The sequence below is a fragment of the Lepidochelys kempii genome, chromosome 6, assembly GCF_965140285.1.
Source record: "Lepidochelys kempii isolate rLepKem1 chromosome 6, rLepKem1.hap1, whole genome shotgun sequence".
In the NCBI taxonomy this organism is placed as follows: Eukaryota; Metazoa; Chordata; order Testudines; family Cheloniidae; genus Lepidochelys; species Lepidochelys kempii.
Genome location: NC_136385.1, coordinates 19749320 through 19771007, shown reverse-complemented (window position 1 = coordinate 19771007; position 21688 = coordinate 19749320). Strand labels below are relative to the sequence as shown.

At 46.6% G+C, this 21688-nt stretch overlaps 1 protein-coding gene across 1 annotated transcript in view; it reads left to right on the top strand.

Moving 5' to 3' along the window:
- Positions 1–21688, top strand: part of LOC140912510 (NACHT, LRR and PYD domains-containing protein 12) — a 181261-nt gene that overhangs the window by 2083 nt on the left and 157490 nt on the right. The window contains exons 2-3 of the mRNA XM_073346997.1: positions 6116–6154; positions 7632–9363. Of these exons, the coding sequence (XP_073203098.1) occupies positions 6116–6154; positions 7632–9363 (1771 nt within the window). The remainder of the gene's footprint in view (positions 1–6115; positions 6155–7631; positions 9364–21688) is intronic.

The following is a 21688-nucleotide window of genomic DNA, read 5'->3' as shown; positions in this document are numbered from 1 at the left end:
TCATCATTGTGGTGAGAACAAACTCTAGAATATAAATTTTCCTGCAAGTGGCCTGTGCCTGTTCTCGCTTGTGTGAGCTAGATGCCTCTGCTGCAAGCTCTTGGAGTCTTAGAGGAGCATGAGCAGAGAAGAAATAGGGTGTTGCTATGCTGGAAGGCATTAATGGATGCCATCAACTGACCGATTGCTATAGAGACAACTTCAGAGATTCTTCAAGCTGTTGCTATGCTAAATAGATGGCAGGGACTTCATGTGTTTCCCTTTCTTGGGTTTCCAATTTCCCCAGAAATCAATAGGGTTCCTGCCATTGATGTAATGAGCATTCTCTGAAATTTTGGGATTGGCTGCTGTAACAGGGTCGGGAGGGATGGCTACAGGAGAGTAATAGAAGGCAGATATATTAGCCCCAGGTTAAGTAGGTCCCTTTTCCCTGGGTAAGGTAACAAGGAAGGGTTTTTTTTGTTTTTTTTTTTTACATGATACCATTATGATTTATTATATACTTCGTTACAGGGTCAGGCCAGATGGCTACAGGAGAGTAATAGAAGGCAGATATATTAGCCCCAGGTTAAGTAGGTCCCTTTTCCCTGGGTAAGGTAACAAGGAAGGTTTTTTTTTTTGTTTTTTTTTTTTACATGATACCATTATGATTTATTATATACTTCGTTACAGGGTCGGGAGGGATGGCTACAGGAGAGTAATAGAAGGCAGATATATTAGCCCCAGGTTAAGTAGGTCCCTTTTCCCTGGGTAAGGTAACAAGGAAGGGTTTTTTTTTGTTTTTGTTTTTTTACATGATACCATTATGATTTATTATATACTTCGTTACAGGGTCAGGCCAGATGGCTACAGGAGAGTAATAGAAGGCAGATATATTAGCCCCAGGTTAAGTAGGTCCCTTTTCCCTGGGTAAGGTAACAAGGAAGGTTTTTTTTTTTGTTTTTTTTTTTTACATGATACCATTATGATTTATTATATACTTCGTTACAGGGTCGGGAGGGATGGCTACAGGAGAGTAATAGAAGGCAGATATATTAGCCCCAGGTTAAGTAGGTCCCTTTTCCCTGGGTAAGGTAACAAGGAAGGGTTTTTTTTTTGTTTTTGTTTTTTTACATGATACCATTATGATTTATTATATACTTCGTTACAGGGTCAGGCCAGATGGCTACAGGAGAGTAATAGAAGGCAGATATATTAGCCCCAGGTTAAGTAGGTCCCTTTTCCCTGGGTAAGGTAACAAGGAAGGTTCCAGAACAATCAGGATCCTTCTGGAGATAATTAAGACTGACAGGCTGATTAGAACACCTGCAGCCAATCAAGAAGCTGCTAGAATCAATTAAGGCAGGCTAATCAGGGCACTTGTGTTTAAAAAGGAGCTCACTTCAGTTTAAGGTGTGTGTGTGAGGAGCTGGGAGCAAGAGGTACTAGGAGCTGAGAGTGAGAACACATACTGTTGGAGGGCTGAGGAGTACAAGCATTATTAGACACCAGGAGGAAGGTCCTATGGTGAGGATAAAGAAGGGGTTGGGAGGAGGCCATGGGGAAGTAGCCCAGGGAGTTGTAGCTGTCGCACAGCTGTTCCAGGAGGCACTCTAGACAGCTGCATTCCACAGGGCCCTGGGATGGAACCCAGAGTAGAGGGTGGGCCCGGATTCCCCCCAAACCTCCCAACTCCTGGTCAGACACAGGAGGTGTTGACTTGTACTGTTGGTTCACAAAAACGGCCAAACTGAGGGCTGCCGTGAAGCTCCAAGGCGAGCAAATCCGCCAATAAGTGCAAGACCCACCAGGGTAGAGGAGGAACTTTGTCACGCTGCCATATTCAAAAATTATCACATTACATACACACAAAAGGACAAAGAGAGAAATGCCTTTGAATTGAGTGTAAGGCCTTCGCAATCTCGACTATTAATATTCTACTACTGAGAAGTCCACTAAGAACTTCTCTCTTTCAAAATGGCTGCCATCTCCATCAGGACTGAAGTCCAAGCCCACAGTCATGTGGCTATTTTGAGAAGGGCATCTATTTACCATTGTTCTCAGAGGGACTGAAGTCTCAGGCTGCGTTTAACAAATATGGGTGTTGGTCTCCCTCTCATTGGAAAGTGGGTTTTTTGGCAGCACTGCCACGACAGCACTTTCATGCCTCAAGTGTAAACAAAGCCGTAGAGAAGAATGTTCTGCACCAGCCTCTGCTGGCAGAAACTTTCAGTTATGAAGAAAGGAAAAAATATAGTCCAGAATATTTGTTTTCAAATATTACTTATTGCACTAGATTTACTCAACAGAGGAGAGAGTAAGGGGAAAACAGAGCTGTGTGTGGAAGGATACAAGAGGGGGAAATGAGAGTGAGAGAGTGTGTGTGTGAGAAAGAGAGAGGAAATGCGGGGTGCAGGAGGAAGGGTGAAACTGGAGCAAGTTTGTGCAAGGGACTATGGAGGACAGAAAGGAAGAGGATTTGGAGTATGCATGCAGGGGATGTAGGGAGGTGAAAGAGGCAGGGAACTTTTGGCACAGTTCTGTGTGAATCTGGTGATTCAAGGCATTTGCTAACCCAGTTTGACTGGACCATGTGCTCTGAGTGTGGAGTAGGGCAGCCAGAGTATGCCATTGAACCTGGCCTTAAAAATTAAATTAAAAAAGAATGTAAGGTTGATACTTTCTGTCTTCAGATTGGAAGGAGAATATGGAAGGGATGAAGACACTAGTGCGCATGAGAGCAGAGAGGGTGACAGCAGTGGGAGGGAAGGGGGAGCTAGTTTTTTTAAAAAAGAAATTCCATGATATGCCACCCTCAAACTTGGGCTAGTAGCAGGATTTGAACTCTGTCTCTATAAATCCCGAGCTCAGCTGGGACCTCATCATTTGAGCTATACTCAGAAATAGTTGTTAGCTTTTGACAAGGCTGAAGTATCAATACGTTTACTCTCTTGAGCTGCTTACCTGTGGGGGAAAAAAGGTCTGTTTAAAAAAATTCTGTCCTGCTTTATTATATATAAAGAAGGCTTGAGTGTTGAAAGTGTTTTTTGTTCAACTCAAGCTTCTGATATACAGTTGCAAGAAAAGATATCTTCAGAACTAATGCCCCTTTAATTATAGGACTGAGAGAGCTTCCAAACCACTTATCTGGACTTGCAGTGAGACCCCTGCCAAAATTGGGGATGACTAAATGCTGCAGTATTGAAATTTCTAAATATATATATATTTAGAAGAAAATCCCCACTTTGTTAACGTTATTTGTTTTGTTCTTTGTTGGGTTGCTTCCAACCCTTTCAGATTGTTTGTTTGTTTTTTATAATAATACCCAGCTCTAATATAGGGCTTTTCATTAGCAGATCTCAGTGCTCATATATCATTAAGAAAGACACTATGGCTATGTCTACATAGAAATGTAATGGGACTTGATTTGTGGGATTTGAGTCAGCTGACCCATGTCAAGGAACCCTGGGTTTGAGCACCTACACTGCATTTTAACCCTAGGTTAAGGATTTTCTGACCTGTGCTTGAACCCAGGACTCTGGCACCCACACTGCAGTGCACAGACCTGAGTCAAAGTAACCCTATCCCAGAGTCAGCCTGGTGCCCCCCCATCCCAGAGTCAGCACTCTAGCCCTACAAATGCGTTCCATTGTGGGGGAAAACTAATGCCCACCCTATTTGTTAACTGTAATGGTGTTGTTGATGGGATTCAGGTGCCCATAAGGACACATGAGTACATCAGCTGCATAATTAGCACCTTTGGCGGCTGTCTCAGTAGAATGACTGCAGTTTGTGAAGGCTTGATCCTGAACTGCCATCTAATCTGAGAACTGAGCTCTCCACCTCTAGGCTGCATCACACTGGCAGGTAAAAATTCCCATGTGCTCCTGTTCTGTGCATAATTATGATGTCAGTCTCCAGGGCTGCCAAACTATTAAATGAAACTTTGCAATTCTTAATTTTTAAAAATGGGCTATTCAATTAAGCTGTTTTTGTTTGGGTTTTTTAATTTATTTTTGTCTGTTTTGAAGTTTGACATAAAATGACGGTATCAGAGGAAAAACACACCCCCACCCCAAGCTGGCTGCTGCCAGCTATGGACTGCTGCAGTGTTTCCCCAGGGCTTGGGGTGAAGTGTGCTCCTCCCAAGGATCCCTTATCCCTGCCCCCACCGCACCCCGGGAGGCAGAGATAAAGGATCCCTGGAGTTTGTGGGGAGGTTTTGGGACTGCTCCCACTCATTGCCCTCACAGTGCACGCTGCCCAGGCATCTCTAAACATGCAGCCCCAGGGAGGGCAGGAGGGGCCTGGGAGCAAGGGTCAGAGAGTAGAGTGGGACCAAGTGGCTGCCCTGCAGGGAAAGGATAAAGCCGAACATCCTGGCAGCTGGGAGCTGTCTCCCACCTCTCAGCTTTGTTCCTGGCAAGCTCTGCACAGCAGCAAGGAAGAACTGGAGCGAAAGCCGCCGCCACCACCATAGGAGTGTGATGGGGTGCACTAGGCCCAGAGGCCCCCTGCTGGAGGCCTCAGGATCCTGCCACTCTTGTGCTAGGAAAGGAGTAGTAGAGGAGTCCTCCAAACAGCCTAGAGTGGCTTCGGGGGCACAGCCAATCAAGGCACAGGAAGGCCGTCTAAAAAGGACCTGCAAAGCCAGACACCGGCAGTTCCTTGCTGGAGCCAGAGGACTGGCCAAAGGGAACTGCAGCACCATGGACAGATCTGTGCCAGCTGGGACTGGGGGAGCGAGCGAGAGAGGTCCTGGCTGGCAGCTTAGTTAAAGGGACACAGCGGCGTGTGGCAGTTATTCTTAGGGTCGCTAGGCTGGGACTTGGAGTAATGGGCGGACTTGGGTGCCCCCCATAGGCCACTGGGAAAGTGTCCTATAATTGGACAGCCATAACTCTCAAGAAGGGGATCTGAACTACGTAGTGGCCTGGCTGAAGAGCTGGGGCCAGAAGGGCGCACAGAGGATGTATCTATTGCTGCCAGGGAGGAGCCCTGGGGCTACGGCCTGATACCGGGACTGGAGCTATTTAAAGACTGAAGATGCACCCGACCAGAAGGGGCACTCGTGAGAGGTCAGTGCCAGGCCGATACAAGGAGGCTGCAGGGAAGGTTTGTGGCTGGTTCCCACTTACCATCCTGACCGTGCCACAGCTGGGGCACCCCTGCACACGCAGCCCCAGGGGGCTCGAGAGCAAGGGCCAGAGAGCACAGTGGGAACAAGCGACTGCCATGCAGCAAGGAGGAGCTGGAGCTGCTACCACTGAGGGAGGCAGTGGGGGAATTTTGGGGGCTGACTCCCACTCAGTCCCCTGACAGTGCGTGCAGCCCAGGCAGCCCTGCACATGCAGCCCCAGAGGGGCTGGGGGCAAGGGCCAGAGAGTGGAGTAGGGACCAGGCAGCTGCCCTGCAGGGAGGGGGAGCAGCAGGGCTCCTGGCTCAGCATGGCCAGGAGAGGGAAGACTCCCAACATCCCAGTGGCTGGGAGCTGCCTCCTGCCTGGCAGCTTTGCCCCTTGGTTCGGGGAAGCTCTGTGCAGCAGCGAGGAGGAGCCAGAGCAGGAGCTGCTGCCACTGGGAGAGGAGCAGGGATCATGTTAGGCCAGGCAGTAATGGAGCTTCCAGCTGCTGGGCTGGCTGCCTGCAGCGCTGCTCCTCTGCCACCTGGATCTCTGGGATACACCCAGAGGGCTTCCAGGACCCAAGGCAAGCCAGGGCTCTGTGCACACAGGAAAGCAATAGGGCTTGGATCCTAAGTCCCAGCTTAACACGGGCTCAAACCCTCCAGCCCTGCAAGGTCCTGGGACCCTAGATCTGAGGCCTAGGTTAGCACAATTGGTGCATGGACACAAGGGGGGTTAGACTGAGCCCAGGCTTACATTGCTGTGTAGACATACCGTACATGGCTACTACAGTGGTTTTAAAAAAAAGAGTATTGCTTCTGGTGGACGTTTTGAACAAGTCATTGAACTCGTGTCGCCAAAGAAATTCTCTTTGTCTGCCTCAACCGTGGGTTTACTAGGGAGCTTATTACTGCAGAGACCCCTGAATGAATGACTTGTCCCAACGTCCTGAACTGCGTGATACTCTGTGATTTTTGTTGCACTAACATTCATGTGAAATTTCTCTTTCAGCTTTGGGTCCTCAGCAAACACCTGAAACATCAGCAAATGGTATGTGACATTCAATAAGGAATTGCATTGCATGATTACCAGTGATTACCAGCATTAGGCTAGGTCAGCCAGACATTGGGTTTATTAGTAGAAATAATAAGTAACCCCTCAGAGCGCAGTCTCGTCAGATCACACCGGTTACGCAGGGTTGGATGGGGGATGAGGAAATGCCTGGGGAGATCTCCAGGAAAGAATCAGGGGCTGCAGAACATGGTGCTGGTGTGGAGCTCTTGTCTCAGAGGCAGGACTGAACCAGTGCAGCAGCATGATACTGGAAGGCCCTCTCCTGCTAGGGACGCCATCTTTTAAACGAGTCAAAATAACTAGAGGTCAACATTTGGGGTCACTGAAAGTGCTGTGGGACTTTTTAAAACCTCTGGGCCCTGGACAAATTTTAGGTTATATTAAGTTATATTCTTTGCACTGAAATTCCCACTACTGTTTCAGTTATACCTGTCATTCTCCATCACTTCATGCCCTACTTTGTTACAGAGGGCCACTGTGCGCTGTTAAACACTTGACAGGTTTCACCCTAGAGGTGGCTGCATTTCAGTAACTGATGAAGTGATTCTTATATATGTGTTTAGAAGTGTTATCTGGAGTTTTCAGAACCCCCAACAGGGGAACGTAACTATTTCACTCTAGGCAGTGTAAGGAATAAATCAACAGGAACACAGCACTTCTGTCTGATAGAACACGCTTACTTGCATGAATCTTATCTAAAACTGCAGTTTATTAGATTTAAGCACACAAATATAAGCAATAGGTTTAGAACATCCCAGATATTTACCTGACATCTAGAATGGTATTGAGTAATTAACATCAGGTTCACAGTGCCCAATTGCTCACGCACTGGGGAGAAAGGGTGTCAGGAAAACGTCTTTCAAGATGGTGTCAGAGAATTGCTTCCAGGTATGCTCTATTAGGTAACCTTTTATAACAGCAAAAACATAGGTCATAATGACCCCTACTGAATCAACACTTTTCCTCACTTTCAATAAACTTCTAATATGAGAGATGTCTAGATTCAAGTCTTTCCAACCACCAAAGTTTTCAGTCTTAGTTATTTACTTGTCTCTACTCTCCTCCCATTCTGATTAGCAGAAACTGTAGCTAGTTTTAACTTTGCTTGTAAAAGCTTGTCTCCAAATTAACCCTTAACTATGTGGTGTTCTATTTCATTAATTCATGGTGGCTGAAAGCATATAATATGGCTGCAGTTGGCTTGATCATATCCTGGGGGAAACACCCCTCAAATCCAGGGCAACAGAAGGTCTGAGCCTACACTTTTCTCTCACATCACTGATTTCAATGGGACCACTGATGTGAGTAAGGACTGCACCCGTAGTTAATTTGTGAGGGGATACTTTATGATGAAAGGTGTACTATAAATATACAGTAGCAGTATTATTGTTTAAATAGCTTTATTGTAACATTACAGTAATATCTAATGCTTCTTGTCTTGTCACTAACTCAGCTTACACAGTGAAGTATAGAGAACATATACGAAACAAATACAGCGCAATAAAAGACATGAATGCTCGACTTGGTGAGAATGTGAAGCTAAACAGCAGATACACAAAGCTGATCATTGTAAATGAACATCGTCACAAAAAGCAGAGAGAACATGAAATAATGGCCTTGGGACGGAAACATGCAGAAATCATGGCTGAGCATGCTAGTCCTATCACCATAGCCAATTTATTTGACTCTGATAAAGATGGACAGTCACCACAAATTGTCGTGCTGCAGGGAGCTGCAGGGATTGGAAAAACACTGACAGCAAGAAAGATCATGTTGGACTGGGCAAATGAAGAACTGTATCAGAGCAGGTTTGATTATGTTTTCTACATAAATTGCAGGGAAATTAACTTGGTCAGTGAGCAGGGAAGTGTTGAAGATTTGATTTTAAAGAATTGTCCTGATCAAAATGCACCAACTAAAGAGATTCTGATGAATCCAGAAAAACTCCTATTCATAATTGATGGTTTTGATGAACTGAGATTTTCCTTTAATCAACCAACAGGTAATCTGTGCTCTGATCCCTGTAAGAAGCAGCCAGTTGAAATCATACTGAGCAGTTTATTCAGGAAAGAAGTGCTTCACAAATCCTACTTAATAATTACTACAAGACCAATTGCCCTGGAGAAACTTGGGCAGTGTTTGAAAGATGAACGTTGTGCATATGCAGAGATCTTGGGATTTTCTGAAAATGAGAGAAAAGAATACTTCTACAAGTTCTTTGGGAATGAAGAACAAGCAAGAAAAGCCTTTAACTTTGTAAAAGACAATGAAATGCTGTTCACCATGTGCTTTGTCCCCATTGCATGTTGGATCATCTGCACGGTTCTGAAACAGCAGATGGAAGCAGGTGAAGATCTTGCACGAACTTCTGATACAATCACTGGAGTCTACATGCTCTATCTCTTCAGTTTATTAGAGGGTCACAGCAGCAATTCAGAAAAACAACAGGTACAAGATAACTTGAAGGGACTTTGCTCTTTGGCTGCAGATGGACTCTGGAGGCAGAAAATACTGTTTGAGGAAGAAGATGTCAAGAAACACGGCTTAGATAAACCTAATTCCCTCTTTCTGAATGAGAACATGTTTCAAAAAGGCATTTTCTGTGAACGTGTTTACAGCTTCATTCACTTGAGTTTTCAAGAGTTTTTTGCAGCTTTGTTTTATGTGTTGGAGAAAGAAGAAACGGTGAAAAAATCAGAAACTGCTATACAACCTGTGGAAAAATTGTTTGAAAAGTGTGGAAAATCTAGGAATTATTTAATGTTAACAGTGCAGTTCCTGTTTGGTCTCTTAAATAAAAAGAGAATGGAGAACATGGAGAAAAAACTTAGCTGCAAATTTTCACCCAAAATTAAAAATAATTTACTAACATGGGTTAAAGAAAAACCTTTTTCATCGTTGTTCAACTATGATAAATTGCCTTCTGATAAAGAGGAGATGATTTTCTATCTGGATTATTTTTACTGTTTGTATGAAATTCAAGAAACAGAATTTATGCAGAGTGCAATGAATCATTTCACTGAGCTAAAGTTTACTCATCATACCTTTACCAAAATGGATCAAATTGTTCTTCAATTCTGTATAAAGAATTGCTGTAACCTGGAGTCTGTTTACATAGAGAAGTGCAGGTTTCTAACTGAAGACCCGAATGAAGATTCCCCAGGACCATGCAAATGGCCACTTCGGTGAGTGTTATCTGAGATCTAAAAATATGTATGTAACTAACTTATTTTTTTTAAACATTGATTTTTTTTCCCCTGGGTTTTCATAGTTCACAAATGGCCAAATGGCCCACCATAAAAGTGACCCAATTTAGTGACAAACATTAAGACTGGGAAGGACCGTGCCCAATCCACCCCCAAACCTTAAAAGCATGGAAATAAGAAGTTAAGGGGAAAGACTTGTGCACTCATTTCTACCTTTATGTTGCCTAAACATTGTCAGTAATGCTGCAGTGCTCCATTTGGCTTTCACCTCCAACTCCAATAGCTACCAAAAGCAATATGTACCCCAACTTCATCACACTCACACTACAGTGCAAAACTCTATGGAGTGCTAGAGTGTGGAGCTGGAGGGAATGAGGGATGAAGAGGTTGTGGATGGCTGAGATCTTTTTAGAGATGGAGTGGGTGTTCTGGAGGCAGCAAGAGAAGAGGAGGCGAGGGTGGGAAAGCAAAGGGGTGGGCATAAGGTTAGGCAGGATGGCAGCAGAGGGGCCAACGTGGTGGTGTGGTGTGTGTGTGTGTGGGAGGCAGAGAAGGAGAGGATTGAGGGAGAGCCCAGGTTAGGGCAGATATCATCAGAAGTCAGGAGGCAGTTATGGATATGGGACCTATATCTATTTGGGCTGGTGGGAAGCAAGGGGAGATTAGGATGGAGTCAATAGAGCAGGTGGGAACTGTAGAGGGGTGAGGGAAAACAAGGAAGGGGAAATGAGGCCAGTGAAGGGGGAGAGAACAGCTACTGTGGTGCAGAAATGGCGGTGTAATAAAAACCATGGGTGATTGACAAGATTACAAACAGTAGCAACAACAAAAATTCAGAAGAAATTGAGCTACAAAGCTCTAACAAGTCTCTCTACGGAGTTTGCGCAAATGGAGATTTAAAACAAAGAACGAGGAGGACTTGTGGCACCTTAGAGACTAACAAATTTATTTGGGCATAAGCTGTCTTCTGACTTCTGATTTCAAAAGCTTATGCCCAAATAAATTTGTAGGTCTCTAAGGTGCCACAAGTCCTCCTCGTTCTTTTTGCTGATACAGACTAACACGGCTACCACTCTGAAACCTGTCACCATGCAAGGAGATTTTTCAGAGTCTCTTAACTTGGCCATATTTTCAAGGGAACAGCAAAAGGCCTGTCCCTGACACACAGACCAGCCCCACCCCTCTCCCCCTGCAAAATTTCAATTCCCTGCTCCAAAACATGGGGGAGCTAGAGCTTCTGAGGGAAAAAAGTTGCAAGATTTTTTTATCATGGGGAAAACAACCTAATTCTCAGAAATGGCTGAACCATTTTAGCAGAAACTGTCACAATATTTAGCCTGATGGAAACACCAGGCATGGAAAATTTCAGCCCAAATGCTTAAAATTTGGCAAAGTTATAAGCAACTGGAAACAGAGAAGTGTCTGACAATCTTAACAATAGGAGTTGCTACTAGCTCTGCGTATAATAATTGTTGTATAAGCTCTGTCTGTTATAATGTATAGATACGGTGCCTTGCTCACTGGGACCCTAATCCTAGCTGGGGCCTCCAGGGGTTACTGTACTACAAATAACCAGTGATGATAACTTTGGTTCTGTGCACTAGATCCCAGCTAGGGGAATCCACTGAACTGTTTTGACTTCTTTCTTCTTTTTGTTGTTTGACTGGAAAGTGGCAAAAAAAAATCACTTTTTGACCTATGTTGAAGATCTCTATTTTTAGTGTCCTAATCCAGGAACCTTTTGTCAAATTCACTTCAAATTTGATAGAAAAATTCAACCCTCACCACAAACCTAACCGGACTACTCAGCTAGTGTTTGGCATCCACTTCCTCTTTGGGGGAGGAATATTTAAGTTGTTCAGGGTAAATGTTGGGTCTCCCATGTGGCTTGAGTCCTGGCAACTAGATGACCTCCTGAGGTCCCTTCCAACCCTGATATTCTATGAATGTGCCAGAGACAGTAATTTGCACATATGCAATTGGTCTGGGGCTCTTTGCAAACCAGAGTATTTGCAGGCAGCTTGATGTGTAGCTCAATTTTGTGTTTCCTAGTTTTCAGATTGTGCTGGGGCATACAGGCCTCATGCTGACAAGGAGATTAATGAGAGCCTGTGGACCCAGTTAGCACTACCTTACGACAGCTGCAACAGATGTCAGTTGTGGAGCGGGCAGTTAAAAGGAGACAACCTAGCTCTGTTGGGTGCTGTCCAAGAAGGAGAGCAGAGCCCTGCTTCTCCCTCTGTGAGGGAAGCCTGGTTACATCCAGGAGGCTGAGAGCTTTCCAGTTGGACGAGCCTCCTGTGGATTGGATGACGGAGCCCTGGGGGACTGACCAAAGGACTGGCTATTGGAGACATGCCCAGCGTAAATGGGCAGGGTCCTGCTGAAGACTTGTGGGATGACCCTATTAAGAGTTTTTGGTTTGTTTCTTTTGGGACTTTATACCTCGGAAGGCAGGGACAGAAGAGTGCCTTAGCCAGAGGCTAAAGCACCATGGCAGAGGACCTCACAAGAGGCAGTGGCTGATCATTGGAGACCCTGAGGCAGGGTGCAGAGTGCTCTGGTGGGCCATGAGGCTGCTGTGGAGCAAACCCTGACACACAGAGGATTAAGTGATGCCACTCTCCACATTCTGCAAGGGTACAAGGCAGAGCTGTGTAACCTTAACTCTGCATTAACAACATTTTTGGGCAGCTAGTATCAGTTATACATAGGTACTGTTTGTCTGTGGAGCATTTTATAACATTTTAATCATAACAGTAAATCTGTGCACCAAGACAAATGTGCCAATGCATCTGCCACTGCCCAAATGTCAACACTCAGTCCGAGGGATTTTCTCACCAAATGCCACTATAGTATCAGGCAAACTTCCTAAGTCTGGGAAACAGGATCCCACGAGTTCAAACCTCACTTCTTCTAAGTGCTGCTTATAGTATATTCTCATGCAATTCATTACCCTTTTCATTGACCAAGGCCATGAGCCCCAACCTTAGAAGGCAGTTCCCAAAGAACGGCTGAACACACCCCATTGTTTGAAGACACTGGCAGAGAGATTATGCAGGGTCACTTCTGGGACAGCAACCCAGCTCTCTCGCATAATAAACCCCAATTTCATCCACTGAAGCATACTGCCTCTCATGTTTACTACACCAGTTTTGCTTATCCTATCTCTAACCACTATAAACCACATTCCTCACCCTGAGTGAGGGATAGAGTCCGGGTTTCTTGATTAACAATATTCTACTGCTGATTAGTAAATACTTGAGGAACCCTCTGTGAAATTGTTTGTCAAGACCTCCTCCAGTGGCCGGTCTACAAGAGGGCTAGCTCCTCTAGCTCCCTTCTCCACTGATTCTGGAGATCTGCTGGGTGGGGGCCATGGTCTAAACACTGCTTGGGAACCACAGGCTAGGGTTTGGGAACCATGACCCTCAGATCACCCATGCCCCTAGTGTGCCCCACCCCAGGCAGTAGTGGTCTGAGTTTTCCAATGTGTTTTTTGTGAAAGGTGTTTACCATGTCAGTGGTATGAACATCCTGCACCAATTCCCAGAAGTATATGGAAAACCAGGTGTATTCGGAGGGAACCAGTTAAGTCGAGTAGAAATATGACTGTGTTTATTTGCCAGGGAACTTGGTGGGGCCAAGGAACTGGTAGTCCAGTTACGAGTTGGCCTGTCTGTGTGTGGGTATCTTGTTGAGAGCCATACCCTCTGGCCTACCGAAAGGGGGGGGGGCCTCCAGTCATTGACAGTCAGCATAATGTTTTTAGCTCTTCTTGGCATTGTCCAGGTGAACTTAAGTTCATCCTGGGTTTGGCACAGCTGTTGTATCCAGTCAACCCAGGGTAGAACCCACAGTCCAAAAAACAGCGGGGTGGGGAAAGGGGCTTTGCCATATAGAGGCATGTTCTGCATTTTTGTACATGAACTCTGCCTGACGTAGCAACAAGGAACAGTCATTCTGGTGAAATTTTATGAAGCATTAAAGATACTGTTCCAGGATCTGGTTGGTTCTTTCCATTTGATCTGTTGTCTGGGAGTGGTAGGTGAAGGAGAGACAGAAGCAGATGCCCAAAATCCAGTGAGCTCCTCATTGGAAGTGGAAGATAAATTACACACTGTGGTCATGGATGATGTGCTCCAGGAGGACATGGAGGTGGATGATTTGATCCACCCAGAGCCAGGCAATTTCCTAGGAGGAGGTTGGGCCAGAGCAGGTGATGAAGAGTGCCACCTTTTGTGAGGTGGTCCACTACTGTCAGAATGGTCATGACCCCACTGGACTCAGGATATTCTACTCCAAAATCCAGGACAACAACTGTCCAGAGGCTGGATGAAGTCTCGAGGGATTGCAGGAGTCTGAAGGGTTTATTGTGCAGTACCTTGGAATGGGCCCATGCATTTCAAGAGACCCACAGGCCTGTGCTCTGGCCCACACGCAAGGCTACCAGAAGAAACAAGAGACTGGACACAGAGTTTTAAAGTGGCCAAAATGTCCTGCCAGTGGGGGGTCATGACATACTTGTAGAGTTGTTGTCCTTGGAGGCTGGGGGAGGGTGGAGACATGTATATGCCCTTTCATGTAGGTACCCTGTCTTGACATCATGGAGTTCCTTACTTATGGGTTCTGCTCATCAGGAGGGATTCCATGGGCTGTATGAGAGTGAGCAGGTCTTGTCAGGAGGCCATGCCCAGAAAGTTATGAGGTTTAAGGATGCAGGAGATTTTAGGATTAGAATCCTTCAGATCAGCATAAAATTCTCCCTTCTGGAACAGGATCAAGCATGCTGTTTTTGGTTCCTGGATGATAAGAGATTAGGAAATCAAAGCACAAAAAGAATGAGGCCTACCTAAGATAACATTGAGGACTTTGGACCTATGCAGATATTCTAGATTCTTATGATGGTGTATGCCTAGATGGGGTATGAGGCCACTTATAGATAGTGATGCCACTCTTCAAAGGCGATGTTAATGGCCATGAATTCTTTGTCTAAAATGTTGTAATTTTGCTCTGTGGGTGTGAGTTTCTAGGAGTAAAAGGCACATGGATGTAGCAATTGTTGAGGACTGTGCTTTTGGGATACCACCACTCCAATTGCCAGTTTGGAAGCATCCACTTGCTGATGAAGGCTTGTGTGGTGTCAGGGTGGACCAATATGGGAGTGGTGATAAACATGAGCTTTATTTGCTCAAAGGCCTGTTGGGCCTCGGGAAACCAGAGGAACCTGGTATTTTTCTAGCGCAGGGCAGTAAAAGGGGTGATCTGCTCCGAGAACCTCAGGATGAACAGCCAATAGAAGCTTATAAGCTCCAGCAAATATTGTTGTAGTTCACAAACATTCCGTTGTGCTGCCCACTTGAGGCCTCCCTTTACCTTGTGTGGGTCCATTTTGATACCAGGGGGATGTAGGATGAACCTTAAGAATTCTATGAAGGACTGATCCAAGGCACATTTTTCTAGCTTAGCATAGAGGCCATGGTCACATAGCCTCTTCCAGATGGAACAGATGTGCATGGTGTGGTGTTCGGTATTGTTATAAAAAAAGTATGTTATCCAGGAGTTCTACCACATATTGATCCAGAATCTCCCAGAGTATGTCAATAATAAAATGTTGGAACATTTTGGGTGCATTTTTCAAACCAAAGGGCACCATGAGATACTTGTTGTGACCCTAATGAGTTTGAAAGACAGTCTTCCATTCATCCCCAGCTCGAACACATAATAGGTTGTATATCCCCTGGAGATCTAGTTTTGTGTATACTCAAGCGGTGCTCGCATGGCCCATTAGCTCGGGGATTAGTGGTAATGGGTATCCGTTTCTCATGGTGACCTGATTCAGGGCCCAACAGTCGCACACAGGTGTAGCCTTCCATTTTTTTTTTAAACAAGGAGGATGAATTCCCAGCAGGTCAGGTGGACTTACAAATAAAGTTCTTGACTTGGGTCTATTGAAGGTAGGTACACAGTGTGGCCCGGTCAGGCCTGGTGTTTATATGCCCAAATGGAATGTTTGTCCCTGGTTGTAACTTGAGTGGGCAATCGGTCCCTGTGTGGGGCAAGACATCTGCATTTTTACCCCAGAGACATCATTGTAGTCACTGTATTTGAATGGAAGTTGAGGACCAGTTTAGTGGATGGCTCTGCCAGGCCAGATGCCCTGGTTTGTGACCACCAGGGAACTACTGTCCACTGCCAACTTCCTGCCATTAAGCTGCTGGCTGAATTCTGAGTGAAAGTTGAGTTTAGTACACACCAACAGAGAAAGAGGTTGTGGAGGGCCAGCTATGGGATTCTCAGGATCAGAGGGGAGTGTGGGGAATGGATGGCATTGAACTGTAGGGTCTTTCAATGCCCTTGGATAGTAACCTTGAGAGGAACAGTTTCTGCAGCCACTGGTCCAGAGTGCAAGTGGGACCCATTGATTGTTACTAGGTCCAGAATGGGCTTAGGCCACGGGGGACTCTGTAGTGTCCATGCTGATTTTGTGGTGATAAAGCTGCCCCAAGTCAACGAACAGGGGGCCATTTCTGACTTTGGTGGAGGAGGGTACAAATTTAACCATGATTCCAGGGGCTACTTAGGCATATGAAAACTCTTTTTTTGCAGATAACAACCTAGGAATTACCTGACAGGAACATGGTATTTAATTCCTATATAAAGAAAGGAAAAAAAATGCAAACACCAATTAAATCCATATTTTAAGTTTATATGTAAATTTAGATAATACAGTAAAATATTCTCAATCCCAAACCTTGAGGTATCAGTTTTGAAGCCTTAACACAGATATCAGAAGTACAAGTTAGATAGTTTGTACCCTCTCTTTAGAGGTCTCTTTAGAGACAAATAAAATCTGCTTACATTGTCTAACAGACACATTCTGTGTTACTGCCATTATCTACTCTATTTTAGTTAACTGTTTTTCACTCCACTAAGAATGTATTTATTTAATTTTAACATGTGATTACGTTTTTTTCCCTCTTTTATTAAGAATGGGAATTTATTTTTCAAATTATTTTGGCATTCTGTTTACTGATCACAATCATGTGCATGACTCACTAACATTTGACTCCATCATTATGATTAGTATCAGTCTTGGAACCGTGTTTACTTTCACACAAATTTTAAGTTCTTTTACAAATATAACTAAAAATACAATTTTAAAATAAGTGACCTTCATCTGCACAGAGTCTAAAGTTCTGTGTTCAGCTATTTTTTTTAAGCGGCACTGCTAAGGTGAGCCGCTCTGCCAGTGCTTAATTTGTGCCAGGGTTGAGCTCTGGCACCTTTCAATACAAATTAAACACAGGGGGAGTCTTTCACTATGTGCTTATATATTGCACTTCCAGCATGCCCTGTAACACTTTAACTCCTCCATCCCTTATCTCTTCCATTTGTATTAAAGGCCCCACCTGGTTGTGGAAAATTCAACACACAGTGTCCTTCTTCATTGTTCTTCATATTAGTATAAGATATAAGAGTATCAAAAAGTCAAACACAAAATTCTATCTCAGGCTGCCAGCCAAGCCTATATTCTAACAGGTGCCTTCATTGTGCACAATGGCACGGCCTGGTCTACAATCACCAGTATATACTGGAACCCAGACCCACTCTTCTTCTTCAGGGGTCCCACCCGGTCCATTCCTACCCACTCAAATACTACTTGGGCATCCCGTTGGGCCCTGTTAGCTGGTACCCAGGGCTTGAGGCACAGAAATCGCACACAAACCTTGTTGATGCCTGGCCAAAAATACCTGACCGCTACCCTTTGAAGCATCTTCTCTCTCCCTAAGTATCTGGCAGATGGCACTGAGTGGACGAGGTGTCATACATAGCCCCTGCCAGAGTATCTTGGGAACTGACAGCTGTTGGAGCATCTTCTGTGGTTGGGGGTCTTTTGTTACTGCTACAGTCTCTTGTGGATTTCAAAGTGGGGTCCCTGTGATGTCCGAGATCCCCACTCCACTCCCCATCAGGGGTAACTATCTGGTCCCAGGCATGACTTAGGGTCTGGTCTTCTCTCTGCTCCTGCACAAAGTCCCTATTGTTCATCAAGCATTCTTGGCCTGTCTCGTCTAATGCCTCCGCTTCTATGGGGCGCAACACTGGTGGCTCTGCCTGCCCTGAGGGACTCTCACCTGAGTCCTCCATCTCCTTTCAGTCCATGAACCCCCTTACTTTTGGGCCTGGGTTTGTTTTTGTGGGGTGGTTGCTGCTCCATTGCTACAGGATCTGCATTGTTTCAGGAAACCACCTCCAGTCACATCCCAGGATTACAGGATAGGCAAGGGTAGTCACAAGGCTGACACAGCAGGTTTCCTCGTGGCCTTTTACTTTGAGCTGTACCTTGGTTACCGAGCAGGGCTGTACATCCCCGTGGATGCACTGGAGGTAGATGGGGGCCCGAGCCGTGTCAGGGGATCCCACCAGACTGATCTAGACAATAGTCTGGCTGCACCTGAGTCCTCTAGGCCCATTACCTGAGTGTCGTTGACCCACACTGGAGCAGTAGATTGGGCAGGCCCCTCTTCTGAGCATGGGGCCTGTGGCCCATGCCTCAACAGAGCTACAATTCATAAACGGTCACTCTCACCTGATATGCCCCTCCTGTGTGCACTCGATCATTGGCCCTTCGGGACCCCTGACAGCATGCTTCTTTCTAGGATGCGGTGTCTCCTTCTTTTCAGGATTTTTGGTCTCCTCTGTGTAGGGCCTCAATATTGATGATCTTCTCTCTGGCTGAGGATACCTCTTGCAGGGTTGGTCAGGTCAGTGGTCCCTGTTCTTCTCACCTCATCTGGTCTCTGCTGGAATTTGGGTCCTTATTCCCGCGGCTTCCTGGTCTCAGAGCCAAAGGGGCCAGGTCCTTGGCAGCCATGTAATCCTCAATGAGCATCATCACCTCGGGGAGGGTCGACAGCCTATGGTGCTTCAGCCAGTCCCTTCCTCCAGCTGGGAGAATTTGGGTGAATTGCTCTATCACAATCCCCTCCACTATCTGGACCCCAGTCTGTCTCTCTGGGTTTAGCCGGCACTAGCAGCGGTCCCGCAGAAATTGGGACATGGGATCTGACTCAGGGGAGATTTCTCCTCACGAAACCTCTGTTGGAACATTTCTGGACTGATTCCCAGGAGGTTGAGTATGGCCATCGTCCTCTTGGCATAGTCCAGCACCTCCGTAGGGTCTAGGTTCTGATATGTGGCTTGTGCAGGGCTGGTTAACTAGGGAGCCACAAAGGTAGCCCAGTGTTCTAGTGGCCAGCATGCAGTGGTGGCCTCCCACTTGAAGGTGACCAGGAAGGCCTCGGGGCCCATCTTCATGCACTGGTACGGGCAGCCTGGCAGAGGGGTTGTCTGCCACCAGCCCGGGCATGGCGGCTTTGGTTTCCCCTTGCAGATGTAGTAGTGCTGACGTCTGTTGGATCAGACACTCTTGCTGCTGCAGCTGCTGCAAGGCCACCAACTCCTGCATCAGCTGTTGCTGCTGTTCTTGTGGATGGGCCCTCGGTTGTTGCTGTTGGGCCGCAATGTGTTGTAGCAGCTGCCCTGATGCTGCTGGGCCACCTGCTGCTGCTGGCTCTCCAACAACCACTTCTACTGCTTTCCTGTGTCCGTGGTTTCCTTGCCATTTAGTCCCCTTAACCCGCTCACTTGGCCTTTCTAACAGGACCCGGTCTATGCCCACATTCTCCACTGTGATGGGATCCCTGGGGTGCAGCCTGGGATTGTGGGACCGCTGTGCCCCCTTAACTCTGCAGTCTAGGGTGTCTCTCACAGTGCTTTGCTAGTGACAAGCAGCAACCCCCTCCAGGCGCTGTGATCACTCAGCACAACCACACGTGGAGCCCCACACCCAGCTACATTGCATGAATGTTCCCAGAGCCACTCATGAATCACACAGAGAAAGCTGCCAGCCGAATCCCCCCAGCTCCCAGCACTGTACCTCAGGAATATACCATCTTGCACTGCTGAAGATGAGCAGTGCATATTTATTAATTGGTTCATCACTTCCTCAATGGAAAATGGATATACGCCAGCCTTTGCAAACCTGAGCAGATTTACCAACACTTCAGGCAAACTCACTGGTGAAGATAACGGTAAAAGAAGTTTGAGTACAAATGATAGATTTTAAGTGATTATAAGTGATTGACTTTTTGCCTGAGTTAGTTACCAAAATAAAATAAAAGATAAGCACGCAATCTAAACTTTCAACCCTATTAGGCTGGGCAACATCTAGATTAAGTGGTTTTTCTCACCCCAGTGGATATTGCAGTTCACAGTACACAGGTTTCACCCTTGAAACCTGACCCAGCCTCCTGTTAGAGTCTTCAGTCTTCTGAGTGTCCTTGTTGCTTGCAGCATAGGTGGGGGACGGAGAAAAGGCCAAGCAGTGGGCCCGTGTTCTGTTTTATACCCTTAGTCCATGTGTTTAGAGAATACAACACAGGTACGTCTGGTGGGCATTGCTGAGTCATCAGCAAAGTTGAGCAATTCCTTTGGTGTGGCCTTATGCAAGTGAGTCCTTGAATTGTAGCTCCCTTGCTGGACAATGACTGTTGATGGTTGTTTGACACCCGCCCGGGCATTGGTTACTTTCCTTGATGTTGCCTCTGGAGCTAATATCTGGCTGATTCCTCAATTTACAGCATGTTTTACTGACAACCGTTCAACATAATCTAATAACTTCATATGCTATGGCAGGTCTGGGCCAGGGCTGGGTTGAGGCCGGGGGAGGGATGCCTCTCCTCCAGCCGCGGTAGGTCTGGGGTTTGGGTGGAGCCAGCAGGGAGAGGCGCCTCTCCTCCAGCCGCGGTAGGTCTGGGGTTTGGGTGGAGCCAGCAGGGAGAGGCGCCTCTCCCCCAGCCGCGGTAGGTCTGGGGTTTGGGTGGAGCCAGCAGGGAGAGGCGCCTCTCCCCCAGCCGCGGTAGGTCTGGGGTTTGGGTGGAGCCAGCAGGGAGAGGCGCCTCTCCCCCAGCCGTGGAAGGTCTGGGGTTTGGGTGGAGCCAGCAGGGAGAGGCATCTTTCCCCGCTGCAGCCCTGAGCACCTACATGATGCTTAATAGGCTGCTGTATGGCCATGTGGCCTTGCAGCTTAGAGGGAACTTAGATCATAACCTTTTCCATGATACCTTACAAAGAATGCTTTATATGCAATATCACAATTATATGTAAATGAGGACTACGGGGGTTACAGGGTGCTCTCCCAAGGTATAGGCTATCCACCATGTGTTGCGGGGTTGGCTGTGTGATCCAGGCCAGCAGTACTGCCTAATGGCGATACTCCGCAGTGTAATGCCTAACTGTGAGAGTCCAAGGGTCAATTTCATTGGTAGTTACAATTTGGGGTAGTGTCACCCACTGGCAAGAGTCCATAGGCCACCTTGCCTAGCAGCTCGAGCTCAGGGTGGTGTCACCCACTGGTGAGAGTCCAAAGTCTGCTTTGCCTAGTGGCTGTAGTTCAGAGTAGCCTCACCTACTAGCAAGGACCAGGTGGTAGGGGAACACAGGCCCACCCTCCTCCACCAGGTTCTGACCTAGGGCCCTTTGAAACAGTAGCCCTTGTGCAGGGTTCAGGGCCTGATACCCCTACATGCGCTCCCTGGGTCACTTCCTACCCTGGTTCCAGTCCTTCAGACTTTGTCATGGGTTGGACTTGGGGTCCCTCATGTGTTCCCCTCTGATCCATCTCTGGAGTCACTTCCACTGGCCTCAGCGAGTCATCACCCAGCTCTTGCAGTGTACGGTCTTCCAGTGCGTCAGCTATGAGGCTCAGTCCTGACGGCTTCCCTGCAGGAGGCTGCTGCACCTGACTCCTCTCCTCCTCAGTCAGCCCAGACTGAGCTGAGTCACTCCCTTTTCAATGTGCCCTCCACTGAGAGCATACCCAGCAGAGGTGAGGGTCCCTGAGCAGCTCTTTAACCCTCGCGTCCCAAGGGCAGTGTTGGTACACCCCATCACAGATGTGATAGTCCATACCTCCAGGGAACACCCTACACCCCCATGTTCATCTTTATAAAATGATTATGTGGTATCCAATGCAAAGTTTGTCATGTTGGGTGTCTTCAGAAGACTCATAATACACTGAGCATGGTTGTTATAGTGATGTTATAATAAGATTATAGAGTATGATTTCATGTATATAGTTATGAAGCTGAAAATGTATCCTCATGGCTTAAAGCAAGCCCATGCAAAAACTCTCCAAGAACAGAGAGGCAGTTCACACCACATCAGGGCATGGATGGGACAAACCCAGCCCAGCCTCACAGGAACAACAGACACTGTCTTAGGCAGCAACAAAAGAACC